At 35.1% G+C, this 21,939-nt stretch overlaps 2 protein-coding genes across 5 annotated transcripts in view; one reads left to right on the top strand and one right to left on the bottom strand.

Moving 5' to 3' along the window:
* LOC129224666 (uncharacterized) overlaps positions 1 to 11,773 on the bottom strand; it is a 51,836-nt gene extending 40,063 nt beyond the window's left edge. The window contains exons 1-2 of one of the 2 annotated variants that reach the window (XM_054859206.1): positions 11,539 to 11,773; positions 11,166 to 11,267 (exon numbers count right to left, since the gene is read on the bottom strand). The gene's annotated coding sequence lies outside the window, so the exon portion shown is untranslated. The remainder of the gene's footprint in view (positions 1 to 11,165; positions 11,268 to 11,538) is intronic. The other variant, XM_054859207.1, reaches the window with a different exon arrangement.
* LOC129224671 (general transcription factor IIH subunit 3-like) overlaps positions 11,691 to 21,939 on the top strand; it is a 61,289-nt gene continuing 51,040 nt past the window's right edge. Inside the window, exons 1-3 of one of the 3 annotated variants that reach the window (XM_054859214.1) lie at positions 11,691 to 11,812; positions 12,351 to 12,420; positions 19,682 to 19,755. In XM_054859214.1, the coding sequence (XP_054715189.1) occupies positions 12,408 to 12,420; positions 19,682 to 19,755 (87 nt within the window). In that variant the 5' untranslated portion in view covers positions 11,691 to 11,812; positions 12,351 to 12,407. Of the gene's footprint in view, positions 11,813 to 11,972; positions 12,241 to 12,350; positions 12,421 to 19,681; positions 19,756 to 21,939 lie in introns of those variants that run through there. The other 2 variants (XM_054859215.1, XM_054859216.1) reach the window with 2 other exon arrangements.

Genomic DNA, 21,939 nt, shown 5'->3' on the forward strand with positions numbered 1-21,939 from the left:
TGAAGCCTCCGTCACTAGCTTCACACATCTTTCGACAGCTTGCGTATGGCAGGGGAATAGTTTTATATCCCAGTCGGGTATAGTGCCTGTTGCAATAAGATTTTCAATGTCTTTGTTAGGAATTTTTCGAAGAAAAGGTGGAGAAAATAGCTTTGTCGTGTTCCAATCAATAATCTCTGTGTCATCTTCTGCTTCGAAATTTAGAGATGGAATGACAAAGTTTCTAATGCTTTTGCCTTTAGAAACAGACTCCCTGGCTTTTAAGACGTTTTTAAACGCTAGTTCTCTTATGTGCCTCCTTTCATCAAACACCATTGCCATTAATAAGTTTTCGGGATGCGCAAAGAAAGAGTTTCTTTCAATGACAGAGTAAACAACTTGTTTTAGATTGTCAAGTAAGTATCGACAGGTTTGAACTGTTCTGTAAACATGAATGGCACCGTCTGTGAAATTTTTGCGGTTCTTTATTTCAAACCAGACCGACATGTAACATCTCAAAATAAATGTCACTTGGTTGTTCTTCATTTGAAAGATCAGATTCATCTTTATGACTGAAACGCACTCAGTAACTTTTCGTTTTAAGGCATAGGCTTTTCTTTGAAATCTTTTTTTCAACCTTTTTGTTTCCTTTTGGTTCCAGTTTTCCAAAGTTCCAGTTTTTCCTATGCCATGTTTCCTCTGAAGATAGAGAAATCTATGTTCAGAGATCGGTATCTTTCTAGATTTTTCACACGTACATTTCATGTAAATTGGACATTCACAAATGTCTAGGGTCTTTTTACAAGTGCAAATAACATTCATTACGCACTTACACACAGAGACGTCAAAGAGTTTCCTTGCTTCACTTTTAAATTTATCAATCCTTTCTTTAAACATTGGTTTATCCTTGTCTCGGTTGTAAGATCTCATGAAATTGAGAAATTTTTGTAGAAGATATCAATGAGCTGAGCAATTCTTTTCAGGGAAACTGTAGGAATCGAGGCCTTATCAAAGATACATTTAAACTTTTTGCGCCACTATGTCCTTAACAATGGAAAAACTCACTTTCGTGTTATTGACTTTTCTAGCTAACTCAAATCTCTCTTGAAAGCAACTTTGAAGTACATTTTTATAAGTAGGGAGCTTGTTTGTTGGCAAATCTCTCGGGTGGCCAAATATAGGGCACTGAAAGGACTTTCTCGTAATTCTTTTCTGCAAAGATGGATTCATGATTGAAACACGTTTAGCAGAGCAAATCGACTTCACACGCACATTAGAAACATTTAGAAATACTGATTCCAGCACGACTGCTTTATTCATTTAAGTAAGATACCTATAGACACAAGCCAACTAAAAAGCTCATAAATTCAAGATCGTGAGGCGCTAATGGGGTATATTAGACGCATACACTGTACTAAGCGGCATAAACAAATATGAGTCTCGCGGGATTAAAGGGCCATGTGGACAATTTCACAGGGAGGCTAATACTAAACTATCACATTTGTTTTATAAACAAACGTTCTTCCATTAGTATTTCATACCTAACTTATGAGGATCGTTAAACTAAAATTTAAAAAAAAGCTGAAAAAAGGCTTAAAGTTTACATTTTTTCAAACATGTAGGTTCGTTGCGCGATCGGAAGATATTGTTTTATTTCAAAAAGATATTTTTTTTTTGCTTTGAAGTCTTCACTAAACGTAACTTCTCCGTTCTGCAGCCTGAAAAAGTACATTGAACCAAAAATGTTAAAAATTCGGAAAAAACCTGAAATTCTCAACTTTTTCGATTTTTTAGGCTTGTTTCCGGATCAGAAGGTATTATTCGATTTCAATTTTTTTTTTTTATTTCTGAAGGCTTTACCAATCGTAACTTTTCCATCTTAGAGCCTTAAAAAGAAGCATTAAAACAAAATTTTTGAAAAATCACTAAGAAAACACGAAATTTTCCATTTTTTCAAATATTTAGGCTTGTTGCGGGATCGGAAGATATTATTCGATTTTTAAAATTTTTGTTTTATTTTGTAAGTCTTTACCAATCGCAACTTTTCCGCACTATTACGATTCGAAAATAAAAACTTTGTTTTTTTCGTTCCACCCTAATGACCATACTAAAGTAGTAGTTTTTCCTAATTTCCAAGTTAGTCTGGGATTTAAATAGCTTAAAACCAGGCCAAAATTATCCAATAAGCCACCCTAGGCCCTGGCCTAGGGGCGCAAGCCGAAAAGGGCGCACATCACAGTGAAAAAATGAATATTAAACAGCTTGTTGAAAAAAAAATGTGGTGTGCTAGTATATATAAAGAAAGCAAAGTTCAACTAGAATAGATTGCAACCAGCCCGTTTGGCATTACAAAAAAACAATTGGAGGATAGGGAAGGGGCGTAATGATTGAGTCGAGTTCCTTTTCTGGTCAAAGCAGATAATTTTCAATATCTTTGATTTGAACAATAATTTCTTTTAAAAAATAGCTTTGCCCAGAGGCGGACTGGGTCCTCCAAGTCAAAATTGACTCTCAAAGGGCGCACAGGTTCGAAGGCAAAAAAAAAAAAAACAATGATGCATAATGTTGTAAGTTATCGGGGTTTGCTTCCAACATATTATTTTTATAAATATTTTTACTCAAAATTTCACCACGAAGATCACAACAAATTAGATAAAAATAACATGGGATGACCCGAAATATGTTTTAAATAGAAGAAAAATTAAAATACATGTAGAGAGAGAAAGAGTGATTCAGAACATTGTAAGGTAGAGATATCAGCAGTTCTAAATTTTTCTTAGGTAAAAAAATGAATGGAAAACAAAAGTGCATTAAGAAATTCAAGAGCCCAGGTATTTCAAATTAAATAAAAAGGAAAAAATTATAGAAGATATCACTGCTTATTATCACCTCGGGTCAAAGTGTCAAAAAAAAATTTTTTCGGGGGCTAAAAGTGTTTGTTTTTCAAACAGACAAACTTTTGAATATTCCATTATGGAAAAACTAAAACAGTTAAATGTTTTTAGAAAAGAAAAAGTGGGTCAGGATGTTTTGCAACGCATTTTTGAAAATAAAAAAAAAGATTATGGACAAAGCAAAATAGGGGGAGGGAGGAGTTTTCCAAGTCTATTCCCATCTTTTATGTCACCAAAAGACTAAAATTGCATTTTTATAACTTTAAAAGAAAAACTTCTGAGGAGATTCCACGAACACGCCTCCACTGTCATCTTCAAAGATTAGCTAAACCTTTTTTTTAAAATGAAACATCGATTTCAAAACGTTTCCGAGTGAGACTCAACGAACCACATCCCTTCCCATAACATCATCAGGGCCGGATTTAGTTTTTCAACCACTCCGTGCAAAAGTGAAAAATTGCGCCCCTTTTGAACTGCATGCATAGGCCCCCTCCCCCTAAGAAGTAAATAAATGCATACTATTTTTTTTTTCCATTTCTTAGTAAACGCACAAAATGTGTCAAAGATAATTATTTTCATTAGAAGTACTTCATTTTGTAAAAAGGATAACAGATTTGATTCTGGTGATTTCAAAAATAGCAGAACAGTTACCAAGCTAGTTCTAAGTTCTTAAGACAGGGGATTGAGAGGGAGTGGATCTAGCATCTGGTTTAAGAGTAGGTCCTTCCTTACTAGAATATGAGCACACAAATTAGGAGACTTGGGTTGTTTATGTTGAATCTGGAATTATTAGAATTATGCTTATGTGTTACATGTTACATGCATATAACTAATCTTATAACTAATCTCTATGTGCAAAGAAAAAAAAGGAATAAATAAAATAGTTTGAATTTTGAGCTCTTGAAATCAGATTATGTTTTTTGCAATCACGAATTGTGATAGGACCCTACTCGTTGGGTTTCTTGTTTCTTCTAATGGCTTTTATCGCAACTGTAATTTGAATTCAAGACGTTGAAATTCAAATGAATGCCAGGGGTTGGATGCTGGAAGTTATATGATGAATGCTGTGCGCAGGATACTGTTTTCGCATAAAAAAGATTGTGTAAAGTTGAGATGGTCCTTTATAAAAAATTTGATTCGAGGCACGTGAATGCCTGTATTACAAGCATGAAAAATATAATCAAGGGACAGATGTCGTTCAACGGTCAAGTTAAAACTATAAGCAATTCGTGCTTGCTCAAAAAGAAAGAAAAAAGAGAGCAATGTGAGCATTTCTTTATGGGTAAATTTTGCGCATAAATACGGGGTCCAGGGGTTACACCCTAGAAAGTTTTCTAAATTGAAGTTCTAAATATGCTGTTTTAGGCAATCTTTGAGGATATTAGAAAAGAGAAGGAATGTTAAAAGGACCTTACTTCAGAAGTTTTCGAAAATTGAAGGCTCAAAAAGAAATTTTAAATGACTCGAAATTTTAGTTTTGTGAACAAAATTTGAAAAAGGGAAAAAGAGAAGTAGGGATTGTCCAAAGGGAATTTTCAGAAAGGGACAGGAAAATTTTCCAAAAAAAAAAAAACAAAAAAAACTTGCAGTTGTTAGCAGTTTTTGTCTTTTTTAACCCCCGACACACAAAGGAAGGGGGCTGGTTATAAGTGTCTGTGCGTTTGTGTATCTGTCTGTGGCACTCTAGCGCCTAAACGGATGGACCGATTATGAAAAACTTTTTTTTGTTCGAAAGGAGAGTTGATGGAGAGTGTTCTTAGCTAGGTTGCATCTTTGGATGGGATTAATTAACGAAGATATTAATTAAAAACCTCTAAAAGACTTTTCACGATTTTTTTCAGGGAAAACAAATTTTAAAATTTAATACCAAAATAAAGAGAATTTTTTTCGCGTTTGATGGAATAAGTGTGGAACTTCCATGTTGCATAGAATTCTAATTATAACCTTTTTTTAAAAGCAGATTTTAATAACGGCTAAGCTTTTATTCACGCAATTGATCTCCAAATTCATTGTTGGCCAACAATTGAAAACAAACGCAATGATTTAAATTTTTATCTGTTGCCAGTTTCTATTTGTTAGCAAATAAAATACTTGACATTGATTTTTAATAATGTAAGGTTTTTAAAAGGATTTTCAATTTTCCCTCTTTTGATGCTACAGTCGCGACTCAGTTGGGGTTTCTTTTTTTAATTTTTAATTTTAGTTACTTGTATAATTTTATTCCTTTCTAAAGAGGCTGCGTTTATACCTGTTGTAGATTGCTTTAGTTGCAGTGCTTGACCTGCTGTAGACCAAGCACGATCCCCCAAGTGCGATATAGCATCCATTCTTTCATGTAGCATCGTTATCGGCAGATGCCACTGCCACGAGAATATCGGTGGACACCCAGTTTCCTTATCAGACTGAGGCACCTGGGCTCTTACGATGCGAAACTGAGCTAGGAATTTAATTTTTACAAGAGTATTTCCAACGAAACGAATAATCGAGGGATCTTTTACATGCCGCAAAATCATACGACTTGGGCACTGTCTATTTTCTGCATCTTGAAAATCCATCGATAGGGGCCAGGATACAGCCTGCGTCTTTAGGCGTAAGATGCCAACACCTAACCAGTACACTATTTGGTTGGCGGGTAAACTTTGTTGAAGTAAGGGAACGGAATGGGGTCGGAGATCATCCCCCATACATTTTTCGTCCAAAATACGTAATTGTAGGTCTTCTTTGATCACCTTAAAAGAATGAATGGCATTGGGGTCTCTATCGGATATTGTCAGAAATTTAATTTCCAAAATCGTAGTTTTAGATGATCTTCGGAATGTGAGGATGAGGAAAGTTAAGTGGCTCTCCTTCCCTCGGAATTTTTCGAAATTGAAATCGTTTAAACAAAAGTTGAACTTTAATGATGGGGAAGGAAGGTTCGGAAGCGCTACTGCAGAAACGTTTGAAAATTGAAATCACAACTACGCAATTGTAAGCAATCTTTGATGACGTTATAAGAAGGAGTGAGATTCAGGGATCCTTTTTCGGAAATTTTTCAAAATTAAAGTTTTTAAAACGCAATTGTAGACAATTTTCGATGATGTTATAGGGATCAGGTTTCTAGGGCTTTTCCTATGAACTCGTTTGAAATTAGAGTCCTAAAAACACAAATATCTAAAAATTTTAATTTTTACCCTTACCTTAAATTTTAACATGTTTGAAAATTCAAGAGCCTACAACCCCAGTCAAATATTTCATTGTTTTAGACTGAATCTCCAGCAGAATTCTTGTTTTAACCTTCGTTTTTTACCCTTCAACCATTTAACAACTTCTGGTGCAACATTTCATTACAATCATTTAAATTATCTCTCTCTCTTTTTTGACTTTTCAACTGTTTGAACCATATTTCGGAGGCTCATACATTTTTCACCATTTAGCTGTGAGATTTTCATGTTGAGAAAAAAAAGGAAGTTAAGAAAAACAGGAACAGAAAAACATCAGCTCCCCAGAAATTATCTTGTTTATTTATAAATTTATACATTTTTTTAGTCTAAACCTTGCCATGAGTTTCAATACACTAAGTACTGTAAAAGCACTTATTTTCGCGAAAATGAAGGCTTTAATTTTTGCAAACCCCCTCATAATCGCGAAAATTTAAACCTCGCGAAATATCTTTTTGAGTCGAATATTTCAACTTTCAATTCTATTTATATAAAATTCTCGAAATTTTCAGCTCGTGAAATCACTGTTATCTTCATTTTCGCGAGAATTACGTAATCGTGAAAAGCTACTGTAAGAGGCCATTCATTAATTACGTAAGGATGATTTTGGCAATTTTCGATCCTCCTCCTTCCCCCATGTAGGGGTAGGTAAGATTTTACACCTCCCCCCCCCATCTTACGTAAGATTCCACTTCCATTTTCAAAATAATACAAATACAAATACAAATGTGACGACCAGCAACAGGCTCTGGGTCCAGCTAGGCTGGTCCTAGTCAATTAATTAGTCCCCAATGAAGAACAATGGCCCTCTTAAAGCTATCCACTCCCTTGCTCATTACCGCCTCTTCCGGTAAGCTATTCCAAGTGCCCACGACCCTGCTAAAGTAGTAGTTTTTCCTGATTTCCAAGTTAGCCTGAGATTTAAATAGCTTAAAACAATGACCCCTTGTCCTGCTTTCCCCGCAAAAATTTAATCCATTTACATCTTTCATTTTGATAAATTTAAATAACTGAATCATGTCCCCTCTGACTCTCCTTTGCTCCAGGCTATACATGTTAAGCCTATTAAGTCTGGTATCATAATCTAAATCTGAGAGTCCCCTTACTAATTTAGTTACCCTTCTTTGAACCCTTTCCAATACAAAAATATCTTTCTTCAGATAAGGCGACCAAAACTGAACAGCATACTCCAAATGAGGTCTTACTAAACTCCTATATAAAGGCAGAAGAACTTTCTTAGATTTGTTTGAAATAGATCTATTGATAAACCCAAGCATTTTGTTCGCTTTGTTACTAGCAATACTGCACTGTTGACTAAACTTGAAGTCCTGATTAATAAAGATACCCAGATCCATAACATTTTCTGCCTGATTTATGACTGAACCCTGTAAACGATATCTCATACGTTTATTTCCATGACCTAAGTGTAGCACTTGACATTTCCCTACATTAACTGCCATACCCCATTTATCTGCCCACTTAGTAATATGATCTAAATCCTCTTGCAGCTGTTTTACTTGTTCTTCATTTTCGACAATCCCCATAACTTTTACATCGTCAGCAAAACAATTCTTACTTCCAGAAATATTTTCATTGATGTCATTCATAAATATAATAAACAAAAGAGGCCCTAACACTGATCCCTGAGGAACCCCACTTAAAACATCACTCCAATTAGAATGATTTCCTCTCACAACTACTCTTTGCTTCCTACTAGTAAGCCAATTTCTAACCCAAAGTAAAGTTTTTCCTCCTATTCCTATGTCAGCTAACTTGCTGAGAAGAGCAACATGCGGTACCTTGTCAAAAGCTTTTTGAAAATCAATATAAACAACATCCACACATTTTTTGTTATCCAAAGCTGAGGTAACCTTGTCGTAGAAATGCAATAAATTAGTAGTACAGGATCTACCTTTCCTGAAACCATACTGCAAACTAGTCAACAGACTATTAGTCTCTAAGAACTTCATGATCTTAATTTTGATCAAAGTTTCGAAAATCTTACAAATCACCGAAGTCAAACTTACAGGTCTATAATTCCCAGCAATACCTTTAGACCCCTTCTTGAAGAGTGGCGTTATGTTAGATTCACTATTAATAATTATTCTTCAAAAACCTTTTTGTGCAAAGAAACATTTACTAAAAGAAATCTAGACTGCATGTTTTATCTACAAATATTTACTGGCGTTATGTTAGATTCACTATTAATAATTATTCTTTAAAAACCTTTTTGTGCAAAGAAACATTTACTAAAAGAAATCTAGACTGCATGTTTTATCTACAAATATTTTTTGTATACGATGTGATACTAATTTTAAAAAAAACATGCCATACGCAAGGCAATTCTGTTTTTTTTTACACTATTCATTCTTTGAGAAAAACAAGTAAAAAACTGCTCATTCAAATACATTTTTTACCTTCCTGAAGCAAATGAAATAGGATCCCTGCTAAACCACTTGACCGCGCGATTTCTAATATAAAATATCAACTTGGGAAAATATTACGAAAGAATGGGTCTGACTCCCCCACCCCAGTAAGGGTATGTAGAGATTTTTTCAACCCCCCTCCCCCTCGGGATCCTTACGTAATTAATGAATGGCCCCTAAGTAGCTTTCTGTTCCTGTTTAAAAAGATCTAAACCTTCATCTCAGCGGCTCTTAGTTGGTATACTTGAATAGTACAGATGTTCTCTGATTTTTTCTAACATTTTTTTTTAATTCGCATTTTCTTCTCAATTTTTACAGAAAAGAAATTCATTTACATCATTCTTTTTTAAATCTTTAACGCTGCGTTCCTGTCGTTACATTACTAAAATAAAATTGCCGATTTACTAAAATCAATGCTTACCCCACTGCCCACCCCCTCTGACTTGGAACACGCCGTGGGAGGTCACTGAGATCTCCCAAAAAATTCACAGTTTGGGGTGCTCCTGTTGGTGATGATCCTACTGATGATTCTCCTTCATTTTAAATTATTTTAAAGGCTCTGTAGTTAGTTAAAGTTATGCAAAAACTAACACCTTTTACTTGCAACTTTTGCAGACTACGATTATAGAATAGAACAGGGGATATCACGGTGCGCCTTCTTCATTGGTAGATGGTGCCAGAATTTTTTTTTTTTCAGATGCTTGGTCGCAATATTTTTCTCAATTTTGATTTGGCAATTTTGCGCCCCTCAAATGCTTTACTCCGTGCCGGGGCATGGACTGACGGAGTATTAGTCCAGCCCTGACATCAAAGACAACTACGCATTTAGGACTTAAATAACCAAAATTTCCGGGATGGGGGGGGGGGGGAGGATCCTAAAAACTAATTCTCTCCCTAACACCATCAAAGAAAGCAAACAATTTCATTTATAGGACCTCAACTCTAAACATCTGTGCAGGAGTGCCCTCGAACCCCACGTCCCCAGTTCTGTTCCCAACATTTTGAAGATGCATGAAATACACCGCCAGCTCAGTCATTTCCAGCCGAGGACTGCAGTTTCGTGCTTATTAGCACTCATCAGTCAGGTATAGGAAAGTGACTGAGCTGGAGATGGAAAACCTCTTATGGAAGCCAAGAGGGCCAAACAAAACTGGTAGCTAATGCAGAATTAGCACAGACCAGCCATGTGACCGAAGCAATGGTTCGACTCGAAAATTGAAGGCAAGGCATGGTATATTCAGTAAATTACCGCTAATGGGCGGTAATTTACTGAATTTTGTTTTTACTACTTCAATTTTGAACTACAAAAGTGAGTTACTGAAGCCTGTTCCTTCTCGCAATGTCATCAGAGACGGTTTCCAATTAGGTATTTAAGTTAGGTAAGGTCAATTTCAAAACCTTTCTGGGGAAGAACGGTTAAACCTTATCTATGTCAGCACGTCATAGAAGATGTCCTACAATTTTTTGGTTTTCAGTTTCGAAAAGTTTCCTCGCTAGAGTCACCAATCACCCTGCACAAAAAAAAAAAAAAAAAAAAAAAAAACATTAAAAGTTGCGCTGTAGGGCCTCAATTTCAAAACAAATTCAGGACTCTCCCGACTCCCATCGTTCCACAGCATCATTAATAAAAGATCGTCGAAAATTTCATTTTAAAAACTTAATTTATATGGGGGTAAGGGGGGGGGGATTCCCGAACTTATCCCTTTCTTTAACATCATCAAAGATAACATACAAATACGAATGTAGCACTTCAGTTACGAAAACTTTCCTGAGCAAGCTCCGAAGGCCATTACTTCCCGTTAAATAGCCTTAGATGGCCTAAAATTGCATTTCTAATGCTTCAATTTCAAAAAATTTCTGGAGGAGCACCCCCAAACCCCCCTTTTTTTGAACATCATCGAAGGAAAACAAAGTAAGAAACTCATCCGTCATTCTGTCAAACAGGGGGGAAGTGAGAAATCTTCAACTGTCACTGGACGCTACTACACCTCTGGTAATGGCTGGGTGGGGGGGGGGGGAGATATACGATTCGATAGAGTTCGGATGTGTGAGGTGAGACGTAACCTCCAAGTTTGGCTTTGGGTGTAAATATATGTTAATCCGGCCCTACTTAAAACAATGACCCCTCATCCTGTTTTCTGTGCAAAAATTTAATCCATTAACATCTTTCATTTTGATAAATTTAAATAACTGAATCATGTCCCCCTCTGACTCTCCTCTGCTCCAGGCTATACATATTAAGTCTATTAAATCTGGTATCATAATTTAAATCTGAAAGTCCCCTTACTAGTCTAGTTACCTTTCTTTGAACCCTTTCCAATATAGAAATATCTTTCTTCAGATAAGGCGACCAAAACTGAACTACACTTACACCACCTTCTTATGATTTGCTATGATTTAGTAATGTATCATTCTTAAACCAGAAGCTGGACCCACCCCTGTCACCAAGTAAGTTTACGGGACGGCTACAATGTAGAACAACTGTAACACAACCATTCTTTTCACTGGTAGATTACATGCAACATGCTTTTTGTGTCATGTTGTGACGGCTAATTTGTGTTATATGCGCAATTCCCTTTTCATTATATATAATTGTGTATTAGGAAACAATATGTAAAGTTTATATGAGATTACGTGCATGTTATTGAAAGAAAAATTATACTCACCAATTACTACATCAGTATTAAATGAACTTTTGTAAGCAGAATGATGGTTTAATGCTTCAATGAAATAACAAAACAGACATCCTTCAATTAAATAACAAAGACCTAGAATATTGATAAAACCATTGTAAATAAAAGTATAATGACAACAAAGAAATACTGATAGTATATAACATAAGATTTTGGATTTCAATACAATACTTAATATTTTCACCTCTAAATATTACACACCTACATATTAGCAAATATTTCAACATATATAAACAAAAGTAACACATAGAGACACATATTTTAATATTGATGGGAAATATCACACAAAAAATCGATGAAATAGAATCAGAATTAAAAACCAAACTTAGTTTGGCATTACTTTTACCATGAATCCATATCGTTTAGAAAAGGCCAATATTCACAACGCACTTACTCAAAGAGACTTTTAACTGTAAAACAAGAAAACTTAAAAGCGGTGCTAACCGAACATCAACATTCTCTTCTTCAACTATTTACACCTAAACGTAATTCAAAATGTATCTGATGAACGATTTGTCATTTGCAATACAATTTGAGAAACATTTTGTATAACAAAAATGACCGTTGCCAACCTAGAGCTTTACTACCAGGAAAATGTAAACACTGACGCGTCCTATGAAGTAAACAGCAAAATTAATATTATATTTCTTTTTTAATCATAGCTTTTCCATGTTTAATTTCTTTTATTAGGAAATGTACAATCGTTTTTCGTATGCTATTGCAGGTTTTCATTGATTACAGCGTGATCCAGGGTTAAAAATTGATGACCCTTTGAAGTTGAGTAAAATGTTACATTACAACAATCTTGCTATTTATTTTCAAAGCAAGATAATTAAATTTTAAATAAAGACAATTACTCTGTTTGATTGAAATTTTTTTTAAAGCTGAACTAAAAAAAAAATATATTTGAGCAATAATGACACCAAAACTGTGAACAATTCGCAGAAAAGTTTAAATAATATTTTCTCCTTTTGCGATACCGAAAGCGGTACATTTTGATGTTCTTATTTATTTTGAAGGATGATGTCTTAATAAAATAGAAATTAAAGTAAAACTTAGTACACATTTTGTATTGCATATGCATTGTTGAATGAGAAAATTTAGAACCTCTAGCAGTGATTATTATGTTCTAATAAATTTTTATCAATTTTCTTCCAGGATCTTTTACATAATCGAAACTTGAAAAAGTGAAAGTGTTCATTTGTATTTAAAGGCATGGCAGAAATAGGTTTGCATTTTTTTTTCTTCCAAAATACTTTTTAATTTTAAATAATTTAACATCACTGTTCTAATTTTACAATTCAGAAATCATTTTTTTTAAATAATATATAATATTATTTAAAAAAGTGTTTTGTTAAAGGAATTGTGTCTGTTGCCGTCCCATGTCTATAGTACCAACCTTGTAATTTGTTACAAAATTGCTTTCGACCAAGGGGAAAGGGGGTGCGGTGTGCTCTAGGGTGGAGTGAAAATGACGGATTTTTTTTTTAAATTTTAAATAGCTTATATATCAAAAAGTGCCATTTGATCACTAAAACAATGTGTGAAATTTTTAAGAGTTTTGAAAAATATTTGGATCTCCCTTTGCAACCTTTTATTTTACAATATTGAGTGACATTATGTAAAAAATTGACAATGCATCAGGCAAACTCTTTTTCAGTTTAATCATCTTTAAACACAACAAAATATCACAAATATTAAATACAATAAAATATTACAAATGCTAAAAATACAATAAAATATCACGAATATTTACGAAGTGAAATGCGAAAATTCATGTTTTTTCTCAAACTTGTGCAAGATGATGTTTGAAGTCACCTCTGTTGTGACAAGATAACAGAGTTCAGGGGCTGTAATATCTTTGACTATGGGAAGTGATGAGGTATAGCATACATCCCAATTAATCACGTTGAAATATTCGAAAGTGTCGAAGTTCAACTTTTCAGGAACTTTTAAAACTCTCTATTGGTCAGCTGGGGTTTATAGAAGCTCTAGCTTCCATAACCCATCGCAGGCTCAGTTCACAGAACGTGTGACCAATGATCCGTCATCATCGCTATAATATTCTCAGGGTGAACAAAGAAGGCATTGCAATGAATGACAGGGTCAATGTTGTTTTTTTTTAGACTAAGGTACCGTGACCTGAAGAGCATCTGATGAAGCTGCCTATCTCCATCTTTGATGGCCACTTGAACAGTGGGCTTTTACGGCAAACCTTGTTGGGGCATACACACGAATGATGAATTTAACAACCGTTTTCAAATTTTCCGACGGTTCCAGGTGGCTAACATCTAATCTAAAAATTCAATCGACTGTAATGAGCCATCACGAGTAATTTCAGCAACCAGGGTTTCGATTTGCTATAGTAAGTCTGTATTGACCTTTCCTGATGCTATTGCATTTTTCCAGAAATTAGCATTGATCTTTACTTAATTTCTTCGGGTCCACATTAGACAGTTCCTTGGTTAACTGCATGGGTTCGAAAGAAATAACAGGATGATTGGTACACATAGCAAACCGCTTTCCAATATCACCAGAAAGCCCCCTTGGTCGAGTAGTTCTGCCATCCATCGCATGGAAAAGATGGCATTAAGACAGCTCATTAGCGTGGAGCAGACATACTAGCCTTTAACTTTCCCTCTATCTGTCGTATAACGCCTGCTCTGTGGGGCCTGTGTTCATATTTGTGCCAAAACACCCAAATGTTAATAATGTTCTCCATTTGCTCATTCTGCTCTATTGAACTAGAGACAATTGTCTCAGTAATGTCTTCGCTGGAATTTGATATAGGAGTACCAGGGAATTTACCCCGGATTAGGAAAAATTATTATTATAGCAGGGTAGTGGAACCTTGGAACAGTTTACCGGAAGAGGTGGTAATGAGCAAGGGAGTAGATAGTTTTAAGAGGGCCATTGATCTTCACTGGGGATTGTAAATTGACTAGGACCAGTCTAGCTGGTCCCAGAGCCTGTTGCTGGTCGTCACTTTTGTATTTGTATTTGTACTGTGGCAGAAGTAAGAAGAACCTGACTCTGCGATGATACTTACATGTTCTTCGGTAAGGGATTTTCTGTGGGACTTGTTATCTTTGCTGATGTTAAAGTTTGATCCTTTCGACTATCAAAATATATTCCCTCTATGTCACAATGGAGCTTGATCAGTCTGTTCATCATTTTGGGGCTGGAACTTTGAATTCTCTCAAGCACTTGAGATTTGAAATCATGTCAAAGCACTTACATTTGATATAAAATAGGCTGTTGACTTTGTTACTGAAGTCAGTTCTGCCGTGTGCAGGTAAAGGACAGTAACTGCAAATTTTTCATTTTTCCTCTTTTTGCATTTTTGTCATCTATTGTACGTTGTCCTTATTTTGCAAGCTCGCTTATTTGGCTTCTGCTGAAAAAAAGGCGCGAAAAGGACGTCTAATTCTAACATTTCCCTGTTGTTAGCATTGAATCCAAAATGCGTTTCTTCAAATATCTTGAAAACTCATTTCTGCAGATACTGCCGTTTACCCTCACACGGCAGAGTTACTCTCCGTTGGTAGTTGAGATTATCTTTTTTTCATTTGTAAACCTTTAGAATTGTACTGTATTTGTGGTGGACTTGTCTGAGTTTTTCAATCGCAAATAGAAAAGTGTGACTCTTTGCTGGTTTTCCTTTTTTAACGAATGCAGATTTTTACACTGTTTCAAACAAAAGCCTGACTTTCAGCTGAACTTGATGCCCAATATGATTTATTGTTGTATCATCTGAAAGCTAATAAAATGGGCCAGTTTTTGGTAGATTTGCCCGATTGTAGCTCTTACAGTTGTTTTTGAAAATGCCGATTAAAAACGTTGGCACCATTTTAATTCTGAGTGTGTCCAATGTTTCAAAGCTTGTAGCTCTCGGTAAAATGCGACTATCTTAATGCGAAAAGTATCATTTTGTATTATTTAGTCTGCTCTTTCCAAATATGTACTTATTTTCCTTGTAGGTCTTACAGGAATTTCAGAAATCGGTCGTTTTCACAGAATTTTGTTTTTTTACTCATTTTTCTTAAATTAACCATAACTCGGTTACGGTTAAGGATTGGATACAATAATGGTGGTTCTATGCTCTGCTTGGGCTCATCTATCAGCCCCTTTCGTATGGCAGATTCGATCGAACTCACCCTGTATATGTATATATCCGATATTTTTGATTTAAAAAATTTCCATTCAAGTCATGTCTTCAAATAATTTTTGAGCTCCAGAAGCGAGAAGTTGTAAGGATGACCTGCAAAGTTAACCATTTTTCGGATTTTTTTTTTTACATACTTAATTTCTCTTTAACACTAGAAAGACGGAAGCGGTCATTTTGACCGCAAACGATTTTCAAATGCTCATATTTGCTGCGTTTAATTTTCAAACTCTTTTTCCTTCATTGACTTTTTCTAACTACTTATTAAGATCTTTCAACAGTATTTTTTTTTCTTTAGGATTATTATTATAGTCACTATAAATGTTTATACCTAGAAAAACTGACTGCGGTCATTTTGACCGCTAAGTGAACCTTTCTTTATGCATCCGTTTTCTTCTTTTTTCTCTTATCAGTTGTGTGTACTATGAACTATTGTTAGTTGTCAGGGTGAGTAATGTTCTTTTGAGCTTGAGTAGCACCTGCTGCTCAGGTTTAATTCTTTGAACTATTAAGAAAATGCGAAATACCTGCTGGTTGCATGGTTTCAGTTTTCTGCTATCTGCACAGGAGGCAAAGTTGAGAAAGGTAAATTTGAAAAAGCATATGACTGGGCACATGAAATTATTTTTTATCTGAAAAGAAGTAAATATAAACAGGTAAATTCCAAAAATGTTTTCTGGAATTCTTTTGTGCACCAAAACATGTGCTTTGCTTGAAGCATTGACGTTTATTTTCTTCGATGATAATGAAGTACTCAGTCACATAATTATCTTCATGATGTCGAGAAGAACCGTTGACAAGCATAACTTATAGGAACATTAATTCCTGAAACTGTTGAAGATTTATCTAAAACAGATTATTGTTCGAATGAACAGTCTGACTTATCTGAAGAGAAATATATTCCTAGCGATGAGAATAGTTTGATTTCATGAGATTATTGCGAATATTTTTCGGAGCCTAGATTCACAGAAAAGGATTGTTCTTCTGAGTTAGAATCAGAAGAAACCTCGCTAATAAAAACTGATGCTCAAAATATAAAAAGCAGTGAAAGAAAAAGGAAAAAGGATCCGACGCCGAAAAAAGGGGAAAATTTCAAAAACAGAACTCCTATTTCTCCAATTTCCTCTAAGTCACCTCCACTGATCAATTTTGCTGCATATAAATAAGTACTACCTCAGGAAAAAGGTTAAAATAGTGTAAAATTAAACTATGCGGAAATAAATCTACGAGTATTTGTTCTGATTTCCAGAAAGAAAAAAAAAACTGTTAATGGCTAATATACAGGTTTCATGACAGAATAAGTATTTTGAAATACTGTAAAAGATAGTAATTTACAGTATCTTGCGATATTTAGATATTTTTTGAACCAAACACATGCAATGGTTGATTATAGTACTTGTTAGTTATTACATGCTAAGAAAATTTCCTCTTTTTGTACAAATTTGCTCTTTCTCAATGCCAATTGTGTAAAGCATGTGTATTTCCCTTGATTAAACATAAAATTAAAAAAAATATCTGAGACTTATTTACAGACTATACTATGATTAAATTGTTCAATTAAACTCTGACATGTTGAAACAAATCTTTTCTATGGTTAAAAATCATAAAAGGGGGAAATTTGTAATCGTTTAAGTATGGCGGTCAAAGTGACCGCTGCTATTCTTTCTAGGTATACGCAAAATGCTGTCTTTCTAGTGTTAACTCATAGGTACAAATTACAAATTAAATGAATAAAAAAATATATATATTGCCACTGAAATGCTCAATCAAATAAAAAATTGATAGTAAATGGATACTTGCAATCAGGGCTTTCTGATATATTGATAATAATATTATTTTTGTGCAAGCATTCTTTGTAGAAATACAAAAAAAAAAATGTCTGGGAGAAAAAAGGTAAAATTTGCTGACCTGTGAAAGTTAGCATATTTTGTAAAAATTTTATTGTGGGGGCCTCTTTGTTGTGGAGGCCCCAGGGCAGTAGCCCCGCCTACCCTCCCCTAAATCCGGCCCTGGGGATTGTATTTACATTACAAGAAGTTATTTACAGGTTACATTACTAAAATAATTTTAGATGCAAAATAATGGAACAAACGTCTAATTTAGCCAGATTACAACAAATTAATCACAAAACCAATTACTATTTACAGAATTTGTAACATTGACCCCTTCCTAAGGCCTGCACGTCCCTGGCAGTACAATCCCCAGAAAGGATGCCAAACTTTTATCAAAAGTTTAAAAATACACACATTAAATAATAACTAATCAGACACAGAAAACACAATCATAACAAGAATTTTTGAATCCTCACTACAACGTCATTCAGTCGGTTAAGGACTTTATAGGATCCATCCCAATGCGACTGCAATTTGGGCGAAAGACCTTTCCGTTGGATGGGATTCCATAACCAAACCTTGTCACCTTCGTTGAATTCATGTCCAGTAGACCTTGTGTCGTATCGGGTCTTCATCTTCTCTGCCCCGATGTTGATTCGCTCCCGTGTGAAATTATGAACGTCTTCCAACCGAGCCTGGAGACCCTGGATGTACTCCTCAGGCGATAAAGGCTCATCCGTAGGACGACCGAAGACAAGATCACAAGGTAGCTGAAGCTCTCATCCGAAGAGCATCTGAGATGGGGCATATCCGGTAGTCTTGTGGACAGCACTGCGGTAGGCCAGCAGGAACAACAGTAGCTTCTTGTCCCAATCCTGTTAATTTCTGGAGACCATAAGTGAGAGATTATTCAGGATTGTTCGGTTAAATCTCTCCACCATGCCTTCCAATTGTGGGTGTAGTGGTGTTGTCCTAGCTTTCTCATTTCCGAGAATTTGACATAGGCCCTTAAACACAGAAGAGATGAAATTCCTCCCTTGGTTGTAATGAATCTGCAAAGGTGTTCCATATCTCGAGATCCAATACTGAACTAGAGTTTCTGCTATGGTGGTAGCTTCTTGATCTGGAATAGGATATGTTTCAGGCCATTTGGAGAAATATTCAATGGAAACAGGGATGTATTTATTCTTTTCAGCAGTTCTTGGTAGAGGACCCAGGATGTCGATCTTGATTTGTTCGAAAAGAGCTCTAATGTTGTACAGATGTAGCTTCCCTCGGCTTCTTTTCTTCGGTCCTTTACAGGCAGCACAGGCTTTACAAAAATGGCACCACTTCTCCACGTCATCCTTAGCCTTGCTCCAGAAGAAGCACTCTCAAACTTTATTGAGGGTTTTCATGATACCAAAATGTCCCCCAGTCGCACTACTATGTAGTTCCTTCAGAACATCTGAAATCCTTCATCGGGGAAGTAGTAACTGCCATCTGGATGTTTTACCATCGTCAGATTCCCATTTTGGGTATAGTACGCCGTTCCGTGAATGGAGTGAGTTCCATAAAGCCTAGTATCTTTTTGCTGCAGGACTGAAGATGGAAGCGTCCTGCCAGCTAGGTCGCCGACTGTCATTTTCCATGAACTCTAAAATTGGTTTTATGTCTGGGTCTTCAAGATGATCTTTTCGAACTTGGTCGTCACTCCATGGATCGGGTTCTGATGATGTTGAAGTCATCTGATAGGCAGTAGGACTAGTCGTTCCATACTGTTTCTCAATTCGAGAATAATAGTGGCAGTTCTCAGGACAGGGTCTCCTTGATAAAGCGTCTGCATTACCGTGAGACAGCCCTTTTTAGTGCTTGATCTCCATGTTATATTTCTGGAGCCGCTGTTTCCACCTAGCTATCTGGCATTCCGAATTTTTGAAGTTTAAAAGCCAAGTTAACGAGGCATGATCTGTTCGAAGCAGAAATTTTTGGCTGTAGAAGTAATGATGAAAGTGTTCTACAGCTTTAACTATGACCTACCCCTATTGTAAATAAATCATGCGAGCTGAAAAGCAATGCAATGTGTTAAAGAGAAAAAAAAATTCTTAGTTTGGTTACTACACTTTTTATGCATAAAATGAGAACGAAACTTTACAAAAACTTGGACTTAAAAGGAGTACACTCCAAATACCTATAGAGACAACTTTATTTTAAAAACACTAAATTATTTTGGGGCGAATGAAAACTTTGAGATAAAGGAATATTCAAGTTAGAAGGCTTCAAGTTATCCCGAGTCGACTGTAAATAAAAATTTAAATTTTATATAAACTGTGGTAAAATTTATATAAAAGTACTTATTGTTGTTTTCACATCTGTTTTTATTTGAAATATATGAAGAGTTCACTTATCACTTAAGTCATTTTTTTCTGAACTATTTTAAAGACTAAAGTGTGCCTAACTTGATTTGTATTATAAATGATTCTTGGTTTGTTTATTTTTTTCTTTCTTTTTAGGTGAAGATGAAGGCTCTCTTATTACGGTTGTAGTTGATCTCAATCCTTCACCTTATCTTATTAAAGATGGCGAGGTTAGTATGTTGTATTCAAAACTGGCAAAGTTAGCTTATGATCTAACTTTGCAAAATCCTGAGTTATTATTACAAGCTCTAAAAACTTAACTTGTTTAAACAAGCTATAAATATTTAAATATACTGGAGAATGTCAAAAATCCAAACTAATTAGGACCTTAGGTAGTTCGAGTTTTTGAAAATAACAAAAGAAAATACCATTTAGAGAAATAGTATGCCATTTAGTCAAGTGGTTGTACATTATATGCATAACATACAATAATGTAAAAATTTTAACAAAAATTAGTTCTCAATGTTTACTGAACATAAATAAAAAATGTTACAGTGCTGTAGGTATGTATCAGTGAGGAACTATTATACAGTAACTAACCAAAAAAAAAAAACTTCTGACGAGTGCACCAACTTTACACAAAGAAAAATGATTTAATTTCTGAAAGCAAAAACAGACTCTAACTCATTTTTAAAGATAAAACACAAATTTTTCTCCGAAAGGGCTTTAAAATTCTTTTTGTACCTGCCAAGTCTTTCTTTCTCAATCAGCAAAGTGAAAGATGTTAACGGGTTAAATTTTTTCTCGGAAAGCAGGATGAGGGCTTAAAACAAATTGTTTTAAGCTATTCAAATCTCAGGCTAACCTGGAAATTAGGAAAAATTATTTCTTTAGTAGGTTCGTAGGCACTTGGAACAGCTTTACGGGAAGAAGCGGTAATGAGCGGGGGGGGGGGGGGGGATAGCTCTAAGAGGGCCATTGATTTTCATTGGGGAGTAATAAACTGACTAGTACCAGCATGGCTAGGCCCAGAACCTGTTGCTGGTCGTCACATTTGTATTTGTAAGTAAAAGTTAAGCTTAATTACTTTCTTACTGGGTTTTGAACAAAACAAGTACAGCCTCTAACTCTGAATGCTTGAGTATGAGAAAGGGTGCTGGCATTAGAGTTAACGCCATCTGCCAAGTTATCATCATCACTTTCCCTGTTGTTTTTATTTTCAAACACTTGAGCCCGAAGTTGTAGCCTTCCCCACTTGGTACACTTTTGCAAAAAAGGATCCACTTTTCCCCTATCAAGTCTCTTCAAAATCTCCACTTTGTTTTCGATTATGAGAAAATAGTTTTGATGAGTCAGTAACTTTATCTTTTGTCAGGTCATGTGACAACATGGATCCATCGGCGGTGACAGTATACTAATTGCATCTTGCGCATACCTCCAATCAGGCTTGGAGTAATCGCAGATTACTTAATCGTAATCTGAGTAATCAATTACATATTTGTGCAATCATAATCGTAATCTGTCGATGGGATACTTCCATAATTGTAATCAAAATCATAATCAGGCTTTTCATGCATAATCGTAACTGTAATCTTAGTAAAATAAATGTAATACAGCCTTGTAATTGTGTAATCTTGACTTTCTGAAAGTGAAAAAATTTAAGCCGCCCTATTACATCTGTATGGAAAGATAACATAGTTCAATAGCAACATAGAAAACAACTTCAAGCTTTTCAGTGCTCATCCCTGTTTGCAAATGAGAGTCATAAATCAAGAACTATCTTAAGTGTTAAGTAAGATCAATACGCTGTGGGCGCCTTTGTCGGGAACGTCTCAGGGCCACACAGGCCCTCTTGAGAACGTCTTCCCAAATACTTACAATTGGTCTCATTCATCAATTTCCTTTTTCATTTGTCAATGTTAGGTAAACAAGTGAAGCACATTGCCGTCTCAAAATCATATTTCAGCAGAAAAAGTACAATGATATAAAAAAGTACAGCTAAGTTTTGCACAACAAAAAGCTTTTGGGTTTTTTTTATATATACTTTCATGACAAAGTGGTGAATGACTGAAAATATTTTGTCAAAAAAAAAAGAAAACGAATTTGCAATTGTGTTTCAGTGATTTTTTAAACACCCTTATGTATGTATTGCCTTTATTTTTTGCTACGTGACATCTAATCTAAACCCCGGTAAATATGGTTTTTTTTGTATGTTTTCAAAATAATTTCTCGTTTTGTTTCACCAACATAGTTTGATCTTAAATGTATGTTTTATATGTTTATAACTGATATTATCTCTATTTAATAAGTCTAGTTAATAAGTAAGTTTACATTGATAGATTTTATAATTGTTTACGTTTTATTGTATCGATGAAACTTAACTATCGTTTTATGCTCCTTTTTAAAAGTAAGAA

Source organism: Uloborus diversus, chromosome 6, assembly GCF_026930045.1.
Source record: "Uloborus diversus isolate 005 chromosome 6, Udiv.v.3.1, whole genome shotgun sequence".
Lineage (NCBI taxonomy): Eukaryota > Metazoa > Arthropoda > Arachnida > Araneae > Uloboridae > Uloborus > Uloborus diversus.